Source organism: Protomyctophum bolini (assembly GCF_963924005.1).
Source record: "Protomyctophum bolini genome assembly, chromosome: 2".
Taxonomy (NCBI): domain Eukaryota; kingdom Metazoa; phylum Chordata; class Actinopteri; order Myctophiformes; family Myctophidae; genus Protomyctophum; species Protomyctophum bolini.
In genome coordinates this window covers 4,787,015-4,806,847 of record NC_137863.1, presented here as the reverse complement: position 1 = coordinate 4,806,847, position 19,833 = coordinate 4,787,015, and the positions used below count along the sequence as shown (strand labels likewise).

The 19,833-nt window shown below is 44.3% G+C and overlaps 1 protein-coding gene across 1 annotated transcript; it reads right to left on the bottom strand.

Moving 5' to 3' along the window:
- Window positions 1-9,436: 9,436 nt before the first annotated feature.
- Window positions 9,437-18,146, bottom strand: LOC308332543 (NACHT, LRR and PYD domains-containing protein 12-like; the record flags this gene model as incomplete). The annotated part of the gene is made up of 10 exons (XM_080788498.1): window positions 9,437-9,673; window positions 10,417-10,598; window positions 10,978-11,114; window positions 11,670-11,716; window positions 12,256-12,429; window positions 13,136-13,309; window positions 13,653-13,820; window positions 14,435-14,608; window positions 15,320-17,183; window positions 17,855-18,146. 10 exons carry the CDS (start codon window positions 18,144-18,146, stop codon window positions 9,445-9,447), a joined length of 3,441 nt encoding a protein of 1,146 aa, XP_080644624.1. The 3' UTR covers window positions 9,437-9,444.
- Window positions 18,147-19,833: the final 1,687 nt, after the last annotated feature.

Here is a 19,833-nt window from a genome sequence, read left to right as displayed (position 1 = left end):
TTGGCCGTAATGATAGGAATATTCCAGATTTTGTTACACGTTCTTGTCTGGTTAAAGTTAATGTCTGTGGCTATAAATAGACTATGTTGCCTTTTTTTTAAAGGTGTTATAGGCATTGGCGACGTGCCAACTCATCGTCATAGTTTTTCGACTGCGATCATGGATTTCACAACGCCACGCCAGACTTCCCGGTCCTTCATTAATTGCCATCCCCAGTTCCTGCGTTACTGATGCATGTGTCCCTATAGCGATGACATCAGGGAACGACAGTTTGTGTACCAGGAATCCAGAGAAGAAGGGAAGATATAACCTCATGATCAGCTCTGTGTGACAACTAGGTTGGGATGTAGAATAGGGGGTGCATTGCCTAAAAGGTTTGGATTCACGCACACTCGCTAGGGCTTTAACCCATTCTGACCTGAGATCAGATTCATACAAGGTTTCCACTCGACACACACTGGTCTGATTAACCCATTCTGACCTGAGATCAGATTCTAAAAATGTCGGTCGTTCTTCGATTTTTCAAAAAATAGCAGACCTACAAGCTCATAGCGCGCCACTCGGTGGCGCGCTATGAGCTTGTAGATCTGCTGTTTTTCAATAGCTGAAGCATTACATGATGCTAAACACCAAATTGGGTTCCCGGTCAGAATGGGTTAAGTATATTCGACTATTCAACTAGTCAACGAGTAAATCCACTAGTCAACCAGTTGACTAGTTGACTAGTATCGATCTTTTTGTATAGGCCTCAACTATTATTAAAATAGAAAAAAAACTAGTCAACTACTCAAAATCACTAGAAGTGAAAGCCCATACACACACACACACACACACACACACACACACACACACACACACACACACACACACACACACACACACACACACACACACACACACACACACCGACACACTTACTTTTTAGCGGCGGATTTTTTCGTTTTTTGATCTCCTGATCGACGATAGTGTAGATGGGATAGGGGTCCAGGTCAAACTTTCCTCTCTGCTCTGACAGAACATGTTCGTCTATCTGAAGAGACGACAATAACACGCGTATCATTAACTGAAACAAGTGCTCTCCGTTGTGCACCTGTCACTGTTTTTTAACCCCCCTTTTAATGTTTTTAACACGTATGTTTTCTCTGTCACAACAACCTCCCGGCCGCATTGTTTTCGTTCGTTTCAGACGTCCTTTAATTGGTTCAATCACTGTGTTTTGTTACGGCTTTCCTGTAACTCCACCATTAGCTCATATAACATTAGCTGCTGTATACCATTAAATGAACAGAGTTTTCGTAACCGTTTAAGGTGCAGGGTTGCACACTGGACGCGTTTTTCGGAAAACCGCTGGAGAAACACGCGAAGAAATCCGAACAACGCGCTCTGTGTGCAGAGACCTCTATGGCTCGGAGCTGCTGTAGCCACTCGCTCCGCATTGCAGAATATGGGTTCAGACTTTCGTGTTACAGCGATTCAGGGCTTAGGAGAAAAAATAACAAAAACGTGATTGGGACGACATCCCCATGTATGATTAAATATACAGAATGTATGGCAACACCATTTCAACAGTGATATTGAAATACTTTCAGGCTAGCATGCTGCAGTTGGTCTGTTTACCGCCTGCACAACTGAATGATTAACTGTGTATAATTGAATGGCTGACCTCTTTCACGTAGGTGGTGACCATATATGCAGACCACCACTCTGTATTGGAGTATTTGTCCCACTGCTCGCGGTACTTGTTCAATTTTTTCCAGGCACGACCCCAGGCCACTTTGGGCCCACCCAGCCTGCTGGTTATCTCCGTGGTCTCACGCTCCAGCTCCAGCTTTGTGGACCAGTTGGAATATTTGTATAAGGAGGCCATGGCCCTGTATACAGGAGAAGAGAGAAAATATACATGATTGCATTTATTTATATTATTTATATTTGATGGAGGGGAAAGGAACTGGTTGGAATAACGTGTTCCTTCCACGCGCTACGTCCAACCAGGGAAACTCCCCCCTGTCAGGTGTAAAGGAGCAACTTGGACACTCAGGCATGAAGGAAGCATGAGTTCAAGTCTGTTGCTCTCCCCTTGTCCCCCATATATGGGGACTAGGTTGGCGGAGGGTGTGTAGAGCCCAGGATCACATTAGATGATTGACACAGGGGTGAAAAATGGGTTACAAAAACGTGGGATAAAAATGATGATAAAAAAAAAATGATTGCATTTATTCCCAGCCATATAGGCTCTGGGGTGCATGCTCTCAAGTGAGGGCCAGCTTCTGCGTTAAGGTGGCTCGGTGCCATGGACAGTGAGGGACAGAAGGGACGTCGTGGATACAAGGGCACACTTCCGTTAATAGTAAGTGTTAATAGTTAATCCATCAATCTTCAACCGCTTATCCGTAGTCGGGTCGCAGGGGGCAACAGCTCCACCAGAGTGCTCCAGTGTGTGTGTGTGGGGTAACAGCTCCACCAGAGTGCTCCAGTGTGTGTGTGTGTGGGGTAACAGCTCCACCAGAGTGCTCCAGTGTGTGTGTGTGGGGTAACAGCTCCACCAGAGTGCTCCTGTGTGTGCGCGTGTGTGTGTGTGTGTGTGTGTGTGTGTGTGTGTGTGTCGTATGACTCGTGTGCGTGCGTGTGCGTGCGGTAGCCTACCAGGTAGATCCAGACACTCCACTCAGGTACGTCATGCAGTCCAGTAGATCTGCTTCCCCCAGTTGAAGGATAGATCCCAGCAGTCCCACCATGGCTCTCTCTCCTCCTCCAGAGCCAATCACAGCAATGTTGGGAACCTTGTCCTTTTAACACAATCACCATAAGAAAGCGTTATAGAGGAATGTAACGGTGGTTATTTTGCTTTCAGTCAATCACAAATGTCATTCCGGCCAATCACAAATGTGCGTCCTCACGTTTGTCTTCAATGTTTGTGTTTACACACTTATGTCTTCAATGTTTGTGTTTACACACTTAATATGTCTTCAATGTTTGTGTTTACACTTAATATGTCTTCAATGTTTGTGTTTACACACTTAATACATCTTCAATGGCTGTGTTTACACACTTAATATGTCTTCAATGTTTGTGTTTACACACTTAATATGTCTTCAATGTTTGTGTTTACACAGACCCTCAAAGCTGGACATAGGAGGGGCTCTAGCGCCCCTCAAAAACGCTGCTGCACACCTCGAAAGGTTGGTGGCAGGTGTGTAGGACAAAGTGAAAGACAAATGTATTAAATACAAATAAAAAGGGACAAATAAAAATAAAATAGCACACTGTCAAAAATGTTGAGCAACATATTCAACTGTGTGCAGGTCCTATTTTGTGTTACCCTTTTGCTTTCAGTTACCTGAGAGGGAAATTAATTAAAATTGTAATTATTCTAATACTGTGCATGTATAGAGCACTGAAGTCTGACGTCAATATCGGTAGAGGGCGCAAATCCACAGGTTTGTGTACTTTTTATTTGCATTGTAATCCCCATAGGGGGGGATTTTAGATCGCCTCATATAAGAACTGTGTTTGAAAAATAAACATGTCATCCTGGCCGCTTCACTCATATGGATATGAAGAATCAACTGACTAAGAGAAAACGCTAATGTTACTGCTACTGAATTAGTTACATTTTCACTAGAAACAGACTGTATCATATATGAGTGACTGACTGTTGCAAACAATTACAGAGACACCTCCATGAAAATAACGCAGAGACAGCTTGTTTATTTTTAACACTATACATTATATGAAACTATTTTAAGATGAGTATTTCTATCTCTAAATAAAACAGGTGAAAGGCTCCTACCAGAGTGAAGGGGATGTTGTGTTTCTACCTCTAAATAAAACAGGTGAAAGGCTCCTACCAGAGTGAAGGGGATGTTGTGTTTCTACCTCTAAATAAAACAGGTGAAAGGCTCCTACCACATCACAGGGAATGTCGTGTCTTGTCAGGCATTGTTGAACTGTTGGTCTTCTTCTGGTGACATGGTCTTGCTCTGCCTCGTTCAGAGTGTGACCGATACGGACCTTGAAACATAACAAGGTTGCATGTTTATATAAATGGAAAAACAAAGAAAATCGATTAATCAATTAGTCAACGGGTGGGGTAGTGCGTGTTTTTTTTAAACCATAAAAAAGCATAAATTGTGGGAAAACAAATGGTGCATTTATATAGCGCCTTTATCCAATGCATTACATTCACCCATTCACCTACACATTCATACACCGATTGTGGCGGAAGCCATGCAAGGCACCAACCAACCAGCACATCGGGAGAAATTTGGGGTTCAGTGTCTTGCCCACAAGGACACTTCGACAAATCGACATGCAGACAGGAGGAGGAGCCGGGATTCGAACCGCCGACCCATGGATCATTGGACGACCTGCTCTAACTCCTGAGCCACAATGTGTTCTGTTATCCATGCACATACAGTAAATGCTGCCTCAATCAGGCATACCAATAATGCAGGCACACTTTGGTAGGCCTGTAAGCCCTGTACTCAACATTGCTCCATATATAGCAGTGGTTTTCAACCCATTTCATGTCAAGGCCCATTATCTATTCAGCATTTAATCCATGGACCACCATTTGATAAGATTTATCCTGGCACGCGGAAACCCAAAACGAAAGAATATTTTGTCGTCGTTGGATAAGATTTTGTCCACAATTCCATGCTGTGTTAGGAGAGGTTATAACAGGCCAACGTTGATCAAAACATAAATCATTCTCTGATGTTTAACAATAATGTAACTCTTGAGAGCAAATGAGACCCTTTCGAGAGGTTTAATTGGACACTCTCAAGAGTTAAAGATCTAACAAGGGCCCATTTAGTACCAACTCTTCATTTACAGTAGCTGGGGACCACCTGGAACCCCCTCAAGAACCACATGGTGGTCCCCGGACCACTGATATAGCATTCAATCAAGTCACAGTATGGCCTAATTAAGCTAACAAAACACTGATATAGTATTCAAGTCACCTGCAGTAGGCCTAAGCTAACAAAAACAAAACCTCTAAAATTGATGTACCGATGAGACATTTTGGCCGATATCGATATCCGATATAATTAATTGCTGTCATGTCCGATAACCGTTGTCGATATGATCCCATTCTGTGTTAAGAAAATATAATCATTCTTGTCATTCTGAAAACAATGCTTAATAAACTCTGAATTTAAAAATGTTCCAACTTCATCATAACAAAAGGCTTTTTCAGGCATATTTAATTATAAAATAGAATATCTGCTAAAACCGATACTTCATGTTTTTAACTCAAATCTGTGCTTCTGGGGAGGTCCCTGGGAAACAACATATTTTCAGATGGGGGCCGGAGGCCAATTACATATAGTTTTTGGGGTCCTTGACATGAAATATTGAGCACCATCTGATACAGAAACATAAGGTTTTTCAGAAAACTGTCACGATTTTGAAGATTTTATTTTTATTTCGACGTCAGGCCTAAATGAGTTAAGGCCAATATCGGCCGATACCGACGTGTTTGCCGATTAAAGGAGAATTCCACGCTAGAATGCTTTCTTATCTTTCTTACCTTTGTAGTCGTTACGTCCCCACCAAAGAGGTCCAGGTGTTTTTTTGTGCAAAAACTCCTTATTGGCTATTTCCCCATAAGCCCTCAATGAATTGCATTGCATTGAATGGGAATTGAATGGGGCTATGGGGTGTTATGCTAGTTCGCTTATTTCCATCGAAAGAAGTAGTAAAGTGTGCCGCTTGGGATATTATTTACATTATGAAGAGAGGATATATACAAAGAAATTATAATTTTGAGCGATGGAAATAAGCGAATTAGCACAACACCCCATAGCCCCATTCAATTCCCATTCAATTCAATGCAATTCATTTAGGGCTTATGGTAGGGGAAATAGCCAATAAGGAGCTTTTGCACAAAATAACACCTGGACCTCTTTAGTGGGGACGTAACGACTACAAGGAAAGGTAAGAAAGCCTTTTAGTATGGAATTCTCCTTTAATCTCTCATCACTAGTTACTATATGACCTTTGTCCTGCATGCCTGAAACAGTGGACCGAAAGCTCGCAACACATTTCATTGTGCGGAGCCTCCCTTTATTTTGTTATTTTTTTCCATTGAGCTGTATTTTAAATACTGTGAAGCCCTGTTTCAGTTTACAGTGTAAATAAAAAGTAGCAGTATTAATCTATTATGTCCACTGTCATCATAGTGTAAAAGTATAGGCTCTGTATTCACATTAACAATTTTCACTTAATCTAGCATCTGATTGATAGTAAAAGCAGTAACAGATACATTTTCATTTATGTTACCAGTATATGCGGGTATAGCATCAGTATACACCATTCTGCAAATAAATATGGTAACTTACATATCGTTCCATGTTCTATGTGAGCTGTCAGTCAAATGAAGCCTGTGATCTTGAGAACAGAAGGGTTGACACTTATATACAGTTAGTGACACTAGAAGTGATGGCTGCCATCAAGGAAATGCAATGACATAAAATATTATATAGTGATTGATGGAAATACAACGACCAGTGTCCAGGGCGTGCTGGCCGTAAATATAGGCGTAATTATATTGAACCTTTTTATCTGTTACAAAGATAATTAGGTAGCTATTATAGGCAGGTGCGCAAATATGATATTATGCAGACACAGACTGAGACTGCGTGCAAGTGACTTTAATGATTTGTCGTTCTGTGTAATTGTCCCAGTTTGATAGCAGGTCACTTAACCCACTCTGACCTGAGATCAGATTCTAAAAAATGTCTTCTACATCCTGACAGCTTTCCATTCTGACCCGAGATCAGATTCTAAAAATGTCTTCTATGTCAGTCGCTCTTCGATTTAAAAAAAAATAGCAGACCTACAAGCTCATAGCGCGCCACTCGGTGCATGGCCACTCGGGCATGGGCATCAAAATGGGTGCCCGCCCAGAATGGGTTAAGTGTTTTCAGTAGGCCTATAATGACATTCGGTTAATTCATTTTAAATGGCATGTTCTCCTTCATTTGGTTGCTGCTGAATCATGCTGATATGTGCTACAGCATCTCTTTGATTTGCATTGGTGTCGCCTTATAAGTATGTTTAGGCTATATGAATAGCGTTTAATTAATATAAATCCTATCTGCTATCACACAAACACGTAGCTAAAAGCCCCACATGTCCTCTGTGCTTAGACTCTTTAGCATTTATTGGCAGGATCGCAAAGTGAGAACTAATCGGTCTAAAGGCTATCTGCAGGTTATCTCTAAAAGGTGCTACAGGCAGCTGTATAAACACATTGTGAGGGATTACGTTAAGAGCGTCTGCTAAATGCCTAAATTGTAAATTGTTTATCACTCAGGAAGAACACCTGCATGGGGCTATCCTGGTTGATCAGAGTTGATTCAGATATTTAGCTATGCATTTTATTATACTACAGTGCCTGTCACAGTTGGGGGTCTTTGACTTAGCCGTTTCCCCTGACACACACACGCGCACACACACACACACACACACACACACACACACACACACACACACACACACACCCACACACACACACACACACACACACACACACACACACACACACACACACACACACACAGGGACAAAGGTGGCACCCACTGCCTGGAAGGGGATCGAAGGCCTCAACATGCTGTAACTGTATGGAACGGATGCTTGTAACCTGATGTAACTATGGAATATGCCGTGGTTGAATAAATGATGGACTTTGCCTGGATTAGGAAAATAAGGAGATAATCCACAGACCCCTGTAAGAAAAGAGACATCACAAGCATGTGCAGTGTTTGCATGTGTGCGCATGTACACACAGCCAGAAACATTACATATAGTCATATAGTGTGCACATACAGAAACGTTTCCAACCTGTTTCCTGAGGTAGCTCTTGTAGATATTCTGAGTAGATATTCCGTGCGCGCACACGTGCGCGCGCACACACACACACACACACACACACACACACACACACACACACACACACACACACACACACACACACACACACTTCAACACACACTTGAACGTGTGCTTGTCTGTCCGTATACCTATATGTACTTAATGGGCACAGCACAGACAGCTGCAGCTGATTGCAACACAAAGATGCAACCCATTACCCTAATTAAACAAGGTTCAAGGTTATTAGTTAGTGTCCCCGAAGGGCAATTGGTTTTACAGCAGGTCATAAGGCTTGAAACACATACATCAATCAAACCAAACGTATATACGCTGCTGGCAATAACACAAACAGGAGACAGTGCAACACGTGCCCAACTTAAACACATGCATGCACACTGTAAGTATACATGCATGTCTTTAAGTTGCACGCGTGTGCGTGCCCGCCGCCTACACGTCACAGCTTTTGGTCGGAAAGCTTGTAGCTGTAACTTGTGACTATTACTTATGTAATGTAAATAAAAAACCTGTCTTCCAATGAAATGAATTAGTCCGACACCCTACCAAACAACTAACCAATCATCATCATCATCATCATCATCAAACTGCTTCGTTACACAAATACTGTAGCATCAAGGGGGTCCCCTGCTTTAACCAAAGTTATTCAATTCAATTAAATCAAATTCAAACTTTATTCAAGGACTCACAGGGGGGTCCATATAGGGCGGAACACATAAAACATAAAAACACAAAAGTAAACACACTATAAATAAACAAAGCATAAACAAACAGGGGGGACTTATCTCTGTATATACAGGCTAGAACGCCAGTGGATCCGCAGCCTTAGATGACAGTCTGACAGAGCTCTCAGCAGGGTTAGAAAGTGATGCAATGATGCTGTTCTCAGTCTGTTAACCTGCACATAAATCTATAAATCAGGTTTCGTAGCACAGGCAGGGCAAGTGGGTACATTTATTTCTACAAACATTTGACTGGCACTACAGCATCTTGGGGCTTTGAGCAGCAGTCTCATGCAGTCATTGTTTTGCAGGCTGCCCTTTTTGTAGTGTCGCCACAAGTGGGCAGTGTACAGCGGAGTACAATAAGCTTTAACCCATTCTGACCTGAGATCAGATTCTAAAAATGTCAGTCGTTCTTCGATTTTTCAAAAATAGCAGACCTATACAAGCTCGTAGCGCGCCACTCGGTGGCGCGCTACGAGCTTGTAGATCTGCTATTTTTCAATAGCTAAAGCATAACATGATGCTGACACCAAAATGGGTTCCCGGTCAGAATGGGTTAAAAAGTGAGATTTTCACAGGAACAGAGCAGAAATTAAACTTGCGTATGAGTGTGTTGGCTTGAGCATACAGTTTACGCCGCTGTCTAAAGATATCTCTATCATCAGATAGGTCATTTGTTATAAAAATGACCTATAGATATTTGGTCTCTTTGCATTCTTTTAATGCCATTCCAGACAGGTAGAAATCACTACCAGTCTCACTATAGGGTGCACGACTCCACACGGTAAGCCAGCATGACGCCCCTGCTAGTATAGCTTTACCTACTCTATGTAGAGTTTGTACACAGAGACAGGGAGGAGTTGAACCCCAGCCAGAAGCCAGCGTACAGAGGCTCAGTGAACGTGAACGTGGAGGACTGGAAGGTGTGCAGCAGGTGTCTCATTGAGTCGGAGAACACTCCGTAGAAGGACAGCGTGCCGGCGGGACGGTCCAGGTACACTCCCACTCTGTTGCAGGTGTTGTACACAGGGATGAGGGTGTCCTTCAGGTTGTGCCTGCATGGCAGTACGGGGTGCAACGGTACATCTTAACAGCGCTGCAATATGCATCACGATACATCATGGATAACGATATAAATACGACACATGGACAATTATTGTGATACGATTCAATGATTTAAAATCAATACAGTAACTATTTTGCAAAGAAATGTAATCTGTGTGAAACATACATGTGTGAAACATGTATTATTATGGATATTAAGTGATTTTCTGGCAAATACATTATATTTGAACACACGGACAAACCCGCACCTTCACATGAACACATGAATACACACGCTTATCGATAGACCAAGTGTAGCGATATGGAATGTAATTCCATATCGCTACACTTGTAAATGTGTAAAATTGCTAAATACAGTAGGCTACTATCGATATACCGGTAATTGATTATTTCAATGTGTATTGCAAAAAAACCGATTCAATAATGATTTGCATTGCAAGACAATACGATACTGCTGTTTACATATCAATATACTTTGATTATTTTTTTAATAAAAAAAATTATTCCACGATTTTGCAACCCATTTTTTTCACCCAGTGTCAATCATGTAATGTAGGCCTACTAATAATCATGGACGCTACACCCCCTCTGTCAACCTGGGGAGAGCAACGGACTATCACCTCATGCTTTCTCATATGCATGAGGAGTCCCCCACATACTTTCGATTCTTGAATTAAAATATATTTTTCGATTACTGGCTGCGTAGCATCGTCACACGTACGATCACCCCTACCTGGCAGTGTAGGTGTTCCCGGAGCAGGACAGTCTCCAGGACTTGGGATAGTATCCCAGGCCACACTGGTTCACCTCCTCCGCTCTCCTCCCGATCCCCCTCTGGGTCACCGCTATGCGCACCCAGCCGCTCCACCGGACCTCCCAGTAGCAGCGCTCGCACAGCGCCTCGCTGCACAGCACCTGGTCAGTGTTCATCATACATGTTTTCACAATATTAGTCTTTTGAATAACACACCATTTTTGTCTTAGTCCTATTTAAGGCTCATACGTAGTCTGGATTTTGCGGTGGTGAGGTGACCACCGAACTACAACATGACGTCACTGAGGTGACCACCGAACTACAACATGACGTCACTGAGGTGACCACCGAACTACAACATGACGTCACTGAGGTGACCACCGAACTACAACATGACGTCACTGAGCCGCGGTGAAGAGCAAACCACTCGGTGCCGCGCTATGAGCTTGTAGATCTGCTATTTTTCAACAGCTAAAGTATAACGTAATGCGTAAAACACTGAAAGGGGTTCCCGTTCAGAATGGGTTTGAAACACAGCACCTGGTACCAGGTGTCGAAGCGGTCGGGGTGGTCGGGGTACGGCTGCTGCTGGTCCACCCTGGTCACCGCCGTGCGGTCCTCAGACAGGCGGAGGTTTCTGTGTGCCGTGTTCGGGTCCAGTGTGAGCTCACAGACGTCTGAGGAACAACAACAACAACATCATAATCAATATTAATTGAAGTGGATGAATTTGACGTTTCGTGCCGAGATCTGCAACATCAACACACCAGGAATTGTGATATGAAAGGAGATCCAAGTTGCACCATTACAATCATTTGATGGACGCACGCACATGCATATGCACACACACACACACACACACACACACACACACACACACACACACACACACACACACACACACACACACACACACACACACACACACATTTGAATTATTTTATTTGGATCTGCACAAGTGGCGTATACAGAATAGACCCAAACACTGGTCAGAATAAGGTTATACATTATATGGTCCAACCAAGCTGCTGCACATGCTTAACACACAGAGGAAAAAGAAGAGAAAAAATAAATATATATATATAGCACATTGTTGACATACTATATACTTGATACTACTAGACAGGATGTCTACACATGTGACACACACACACACACACACACACACACACACACACACACACACACACACACACACACACACACACACACAGTCACACACACATACGTACATTTACTCAGACCAAGTCGCATCATCAGCGCTCCACCATGATCGAGCCTGGAACGAAGAGCAACACAGAAACACATGTTTAAATGAAACCACACATCATCTACTGTACTTTGTACATTCAACATACTATGAGACAAAGACACTATACTATAGGGCTGTATTTTGCCTGTCTTAAGTACCAGGTCATATTACTTAACTTAAGACCTGGAGGTGTGATCAATGCCATTTGGCTATTCTGAGTGGCCAAAGAGCATTGACCACGCCTCCAGGTCTTAAGTTAAGTAATAAGACCTGGTACTTAAGACATGCAAAATACAGCCCCTAGATGTCCTGTTATGGGTAGCCTAGCTGGCTAATAAGTCAGACCGAATCAGCCGTTGGCAAAAATAAATTTGCCTGAGTGTTGTGTGATATTAGTCTGGCTTTATTAGCCAGGCTACTGTTAGGGACCTTCTCATCCACGCCACCACTGAATTATACATTTTACTTTATAGCAATTTATGTGCATATTAATAGGGATACGCAAATAATATGTAAATCTCTCCACCAAAGATACATGAAGTATGACATGAGGGAAAACAGCAGACCTGAGCATCTCCAGTCCCCACTGAGGGTCTTCCAGTCCAGCAGAGAGTTGGATCATCCCGGACCCTCCTGGGTGATTGTAGCTCAGATCGAGCTCTATCAAGTGGGAAGGATTGGACCTCAGAGCCGAGGCCAGTGAAGAGCAGCTTTCCTCTGTGAGCAGACAGCCCGACAACCTGCACAGAACATCATAGAACAGTGAAGAGCAGCTTTCCTCTGTGAGCAGACAGCCTGACAGCCTGCACAGAACATCATAGAACTTTCACTTACTTTTATTCTATATACATTCATTCACAAGTTGCTGTCATCCCTCCATCGATGCTCACCTGACTGGGTCAAGTCAAGTAAACCCTTAAACCCTAACTGATGCTTAAAATGACTCAGCTTTGGTGGTCAGCTTTGTAATTTATTTTCCTATTATCTCTACAGTCTACAAACCAAATCTTGAAATTAGCTGATCTACAAGCTCATGTGTCACTGGGCGGCTCATCGTGAGCTTGTAGATCGGCTATTTTCAAAGGGCCTCTTTTCCATTTGTCAACCTATATGATAAACAGAAGTAATAGTGACCTAGTAGTCCGGTACAGTTCATAAACAGAAAGAATAGTGACCTATAGTATTATAGGTACAGCACTATAGTCTTAGTCTACAGTTTATAAGCAGAAGGACGTATCTGACCTGAGGATGGCCAGTCCACAAAGGTCACTCTGCAGTCTACAGTTTATAAGCAGAAGGACGTATGTGACCTGAGGATGGCCACTCTACAGAGGTCACTCTGCAGTCTACAGTTTATAAGCAGAAGGACGTATCTGACCTGAGGATGGCCAGTCTACAAAGGTCACTCTGCAGTCTACAGTTTATAAGCAGAAGGACGTATCTGACCTAAGGATGGCCAGTCTACAAAGGTCACTCTGCAGTCCGCCACTGAGGACTTTCACTCCCGCGTCCCGTAGGTTGTTGTTGCTCAGGTCAAGCTCTCTCAGACGGCAGAGGTTTGAGCGGAGAAGCTCTGAGAAGCGTTCACAGCAGGTCGCTGTGAGGTTGGTCCGACTCAACCTGACAACGTTAATGGAAAATAAAATATTTAATATTTAATTAATTAATTCAAATTTAGCAAAGATTTGAGTTAAAAACGTTCGCTCTGAAAGAGTATATATTCAAAGCTTTGCACCACACACTACAAAAATACACTACACTACAAAAATAGCAGACCTATACAAGCTCGTGGCGCGCTATGAGCTTGTAGATCTGCTATTTTTCAACAGCTAAATTATAATATAATGTTTAAAACACCAAAAGGGGTTCCCGCCCCAAAATGCATTAATAATCATATAGTTTGAGTCATGGCAGACACACATTTACTACAATAGAACTCCAGTAGATTTCCTATACCACTGACCTCAGGATGGAGACGCTCCCCAGGGACAGTCCAGCGGTGAGCCGAGTCAACCCTGCGTCACTCAGGCAGTTGTTGCTGAGGTCCAGCTCTTTCAGATGTGCAGGGTTGGACGTCAGAGCCGAGGCCAGCGGGGAGCAGCCTTCTGCTGTGATCCGACAGCCGGACAACCTGCAGAGAACATGACATCATGTGATGTGATCAGGCAGCCTGTGACAACCTGGGAACAACCTGAGAACAAGTGGACAAGTAAGACGCGCAAACGCGTGAAGCGAACGCAGCTCGTGTGTGTGCATGTCTGTCTGTCTGTCTGTCTGTGTGTCTGTCCCGCTGTTACTGTATATGTGGACCTGGCCCCTTTTGTGCCCATATATGGAGCTGAGTGATTCACAAATCACTCAGCTCCATATATGGGCACAAAGGACACACACACACACACACACACACACACACACACACACACACACACACACACACACAGACATGATCTGCTAGGTCTCATAGTAAGTGCTCACTGCATTCGCAACTAGATATGCCATCTCTTCACACTCTACAATCTCACCACTGATCTGCCGTCTCATTCCAGTTTATCCCAGCTGACATTCTATAGCCAAATCCGGACCATGTTAAACACTGTTTTCCCCATAAAGTGCAGTACTAAAAATGTCAAAGTTGTTAGTCATGTGGTCACCAACGTTTAATGTTGACCCGTTTGAGGACTACTGACTGACACTGAGAGTACACTAGCCAGTCTACAGTTGCACAGCAACTTCACATATACTCACCTGAGGGTAGCCAGTCTACAGTTGTTGCTCCCCAGTCCAGCACACAGCAACCTTATCCCGGAATCCTGCAGGTTGTTGTTGCTGAGGTGCAGCTCTGTCAAGGACGAGGGGTTGGAGCTGAGAACTGGGGCCAAGGCTTCACAGCATGTCTCTGACAGGTTGCAGCCACTCAGTCTGCAGGGAAAATAATAGTATTAAGTCATTCTGACCTGAGATCAGATTCATACGAGGTTTCCACTGGACACACACTGGTCTGATTAACCCATTCTGACCTGAGATCAGATTCTAAAAATGTCAGTCGTTCTTCGATTTTTCAAAAATAGCAGACCTACAAGCTCTTAGCGCGCCACTCGGTGGCGCGCTACGAGCTTGTAGATCTGCTATTTTTCAATAGCTAAAGCATAACATGATGCTAACACCAAAATGGGTTCCCGTTCAGAATGGGTTAAGTCATTTCTGTCCCCCAATCAGATCAGACCTATTCTGAGCTCTACTGAAAAGTCAGCAATCGCACTATCTTTGACAGGTAGTGTCACAGTTGGAATGACAAAACACAAATAAACCACTTCAACCCTGTATACATTCCGGCCATTTGAAAATAGCAGATCTACAAGCTCACACTGAGACGCATTGTGAGCTTGTAGAACTGCTATTTTCAAATGATTTGTATACAATTCATACAAAATTTGAAAACTTTGAAACTTGAAAGCATTGTATAATGAGTACTTTCTATACTTTATGTACTTTAAGTACATTTTGAAAGCAATACTTTTTAAATCCGGACTTCTACTTGTATATTTCTACTTTGCAGTAATTGATACTTTTACTCGAGTAAAGAATGTGAGCACTTTTGCCACCACTGATATGAATCGTGTGCGGTCTTACAAAGCTGTGGACGAAGCCTTGACCACCGGCATCAGCCTCAGAAGACCTTCCTCCGAAGCGGAGTACTTCTCCAGGTCAAACACGTCCAGCTCCTTCTCGGACGACAGCAGGACGAAGACCAGCGCTGACCACTGGTCGGCGGACAGTTTGTCTGTCGAAAGCCGTCCTGAGGTGGACAGGTACCGTTGGACCTCCTCCACCAGAGAATGGTCGTTCAGCTCATTCAGACAGTGGATCAGATTGATGCTTTTCTCCGGGGACAAACCCTCCCTCATCTTCTGCCTGATGTACTCGGCCGTTTCCCCGTTGGTCTGCGGACTGCTGTCCGTGCGTTTCAGCAGGCCCTGCAGTGCGATCTGATTGGACTCCAGCGAGAGGCCGAGGAGGAAGCGCAGGAACAGGTCCAGGTGTCCGTTTGGACTCTGCAGGGCCTGGGTCACGGCGCTCCGGTAAACCTCTGCCGCAGCAGGCTTCCTCAACAGCACCTTCACGCGCTGAACGCCCCACTGTGACACGTCCATGGCGTTCCTTTTGTCGTTGATGAGCGACGTGATCACGTGAACGGCAGCCAGAAACTCCTGCATGCTCAGATGGATGAAGCTGAACACCTTGCCCTGGTTCGGCTCTTGCTCTTCCTTGAAGATCTCCGTGAACACGCCCGAGAACCGCGAGGCTTCGTCGAAATCGATGCCGTTCTTCTTCAGGTCCTTTTCGTAGAAGATCAGGTGGCCTTCCTGCAGTTGTCGAAACGCCAGTTTTCCAAGTGACTTCATCTTCCGCCTGATGTCTTGCGTGTCGTACTTCAGCGTGGCCTGTTGGAGCTGAAATGCCAGGAACTTGGCGTACATCTCAGTCAGCGTCTTGGGGATCCGTCCAGCTCCGTCCGTCCTCCACATCTGCTCCAGAACCATGGCGGTGATGAAACAGAACACCGGGATGTGGCACATGACGTGGAGGCTCCTCGACGCATTGATGTGGGAGATGATTCTGCCGGCCTGGTCCTCGTCACTGAACCTCTTCCTGAAGTACTCTTCCTTCTGGGGGTCCGCGAAACCTCTCACCTCCGTCACCCTGTCGACGAACTCCAGGGGGATCTGAGCCGCCGCTGCGGGTCGTGTGGTTATCCAGATGCGAGCGGACGGAAGCAGCTTCCCCTTGATGAGGTTGGTCAGCAGCACTTCCACCGAGGCCGCTTCTGAGACGTCTATGCGCCGATGGTCCCCCTCGGTGGTGGTGAAGTCAAAGCGAAACCTGCTTTCGTCCAACCCGTCCAGAACGAACACCACTTTGAACTGGCTCTTGTCGTAGTTGTCGTTGCCTGATGTCTGCAGCGCGGCGAAGATGGAATTGAGTTGGTCCAGTTTGATGTCGATGCTCTCTCTGACACACGTGTGGAGCAGCTCGGCCAGGCTGAACCTCTCCGCCTTCAGCGTGTTCAGATGGCGGAACGTGAGCGGGAACACGAGGTGGGCGTCTCGGAGGCCTCGCCCCTCCGCCCAGTCCAGGATGAACTTGTGAACCAGGAAGGTTTTGCCGATTCCCGCGATGCCGATGGTCAGCACCGCCCTCATGGGCACGTATTTCCCAGAAGGGTGTCGGAAGATGTCGACGGGTTTGATGGCTCCGTCTGTCGCCGCCGCCGCCGCCGTCTGCCCGGACATCGTCATTGTCTCGACCCGCGTGACCTCGTGCTGAAAGACGATTTCGTATTCACGCGCTCCGTCGACGACGTAGAGATGCGTGTAGATGTCGTGGAGATGCTTCTTGTCCTTCCTCTTGGCCAGAGCCTCGGTCACACAGAGGAACCGGTTCTGGAGGTTGGACTGCAGGATGTTCTGGAGCTGCAGGATGAGTTCTGGAGGCTCTGGAAAAACACACGACGAATTAGATTAATTACTGAAGAGTCTATTGGTTTGATAATGATTGTGGTGGGTGTTGAATGGTTTGGCTAGCATGGAACCAGAGCTGGGGATGTGCATTGTATTGCCAATAAAGTATGTGTTTTTATGATGTGGTTATGTGTGCTGTTTGTGCTCTGACATCGGACCAGAGTGCTGAAAAGGTGACGGCAGTATAAACACATCTCAGAAAGTCTATGGGCTACATCTTGCGCCACCCCTTAACCCTTATTCCTAAACTTATTTGCCTTTTTTACTATTTAAAAAACCCCTTTAAAATAGTTCAAATAGCTGATCTACAAGCTCACAACGTGTAGATGTAGATCGGCTATAGTTGAACTATTTTAAAATGATTTTCAAAATAGTAAAAAATGGCAAATAAGTTTAGTGATGAGGGATAAGGGTGGCGTAAGATGGAGCCCCAGAGCTTTACCTCTTACCTGTCTACTGAGGGTTATTGAAACACAATGAATCCGTTCTAATTAATGATGTCAGAATAAGCTGCCAGTCAAGCAAAACTATTCTTTATTTGAAGACATAGCTCTGGTGGAAACAGTTCACAATCTCTGGGGTTTTCATATAGGTCATTATTATTAAATATTATATACCCGTTTTAATTTCCCCTTATATAGCCTACCTTTGGCTACCATCTCAGTGTTGGACATGAGAGTCTCCACCAGGTCATTCCGGTCCATCTTCCTCAGAACGTCCAGGGTGACCTTCAGGGCTCGGACGTCGGAGCCGTAGGTCTGGACCATGTGGTCCACGGTGTCGGGCCGGCCGGCGCCGTCCAGGCGGCTCTTTGGGATGGAGGGGAGGCCGGTGGAGGAGGAGTCCCCCGCCTGGAGCAGGAACCACTGGAACACCTGGAGCTCCTCGCCGCCCAGGTCCTCCAGGGTCTTCAGGAGTAGTTCTTTAGGCGTCGCCATCGAGGACTCCTAGCTGGCTGCGTGGACCAATGAGAAGACCAAGTTCAGTTCACACGGTCCACATCTGTGTTTGTTTGTGTGTCAGAGGAAGAGAGTGTTTCAAAATGCACACGACTAACTCCAACTCCCTTCCTGTTTCTCAGGTTATCCACACTTTTCCTGGGCTGTGTGTGCTCCAGTTCCTGTCGATTTGATCCAATGAAAGCCAATGAAACTGGTCAGATGACCAATGATATCCAATGAAATCAACAGGAACTGGAGCACACACAGCCCAGGAAAAGTGTGGATACAGCAGTCATGGGCGGATTTAAAGGGGGTGCAGGGGGTGCACTGCACCCCCTGGCAAAAAAAAAAAAAAAAAAAAAAAAAAAGATTTATTTAATTTTTTATTTTTTTTCAAACTTAACTTATGGCTTCTGACTGTAGTTTATAATCATCTCTCTTATCATGATATGATGCCTCGCTGTACGGCTGTAGTGCATGTGTGTATGTGTGTGAGCTGCTGTACTACCTAAATAACTCATTTTTAGGGGTTAGGGCATTGTAAAAACGCTAAAATAATAAAATAAAGGTTAAAAAAATCGCTTGCGCACGCTTCGCGTGCGCGCGGAAGTCGATAGCCAAGCAGTCGCACCCCCTGGCGTCAGGTTCGAAGTCCGCCTATGACAGCAGTGAGTCTGTGACCAAAAGAAAATCCAACTGCAACATTGGGGGTGCAGTTAGGGTCAGTTTTAAGTGTGTGTGTGTGTGTGTGTGTGTGTGTGTGTGTGTGTGCGCGCGTGTGCATGTGCACGCGCGTGCGTGTGTGCGACTGTTCACACAACTCATGCAGTTCACTTCCTGTTTCTCTCTCACAGCATCATCAGTAGAGACTGAGATGGAGCAACATACTTTTGCAAAAAAATAAAAACCACACCCGTGTGAAGTGTATAGCCTACGCACTTGTTAATGGGAATTTACTTTGTGTATAGGACCGAAATGCTCGTCTCCATTAATTGTCAATGGCATTTAATGTTTGTGTTGGGACTAAATCGACACTAGAGCTGAATATATAGAGGGGCTAGCGCCCCTGGAAAATAATTATGTCGCTACTCATCAATACAAAGACAGTTTTGTAATAATAATAAACTATTTCACCGGAAGGTTTTCTATATTACTAATTAATGAATGATAAATCTACAGCTATAATCAGTGGTATCAGTACCATGCGTCAACACTTGTTCACAAGGCTTTTGGCAGCTAGTTAGTGTTTTGTCGATGTAAAATGTCCTTGGTTTGCATGAAAGGCCCTATACAAGTTTAAATTGTTATTTTTTTCTTCAAATCTCAAGTTAGGACAGTATGGGTTTTAATAATAATAACAATGGATTTTAAATCTCAAAGTGCCATGACACTACTAGTAATCAAACAACACATTCTGTCAATGATATTAGTGTGATGTGATTATTGACACATAATACAGCTTTTTTTTATCAGTCAAAATACTTCAATGTTTCATTCACCAAAAATAATAAATTTCGCATATACTCACATCAGCACGTCGTCTATTCCGTTAAATGACCTGATGAAGGAATCATAACAGTATAGGATTTTATTCCTAAAAACAACAACATATTAACTCATGTAATCGTCACTAGAAGTGTTGGGTCTGTGTCCGTACATCAAACATATAAACGTTGGATCAGTG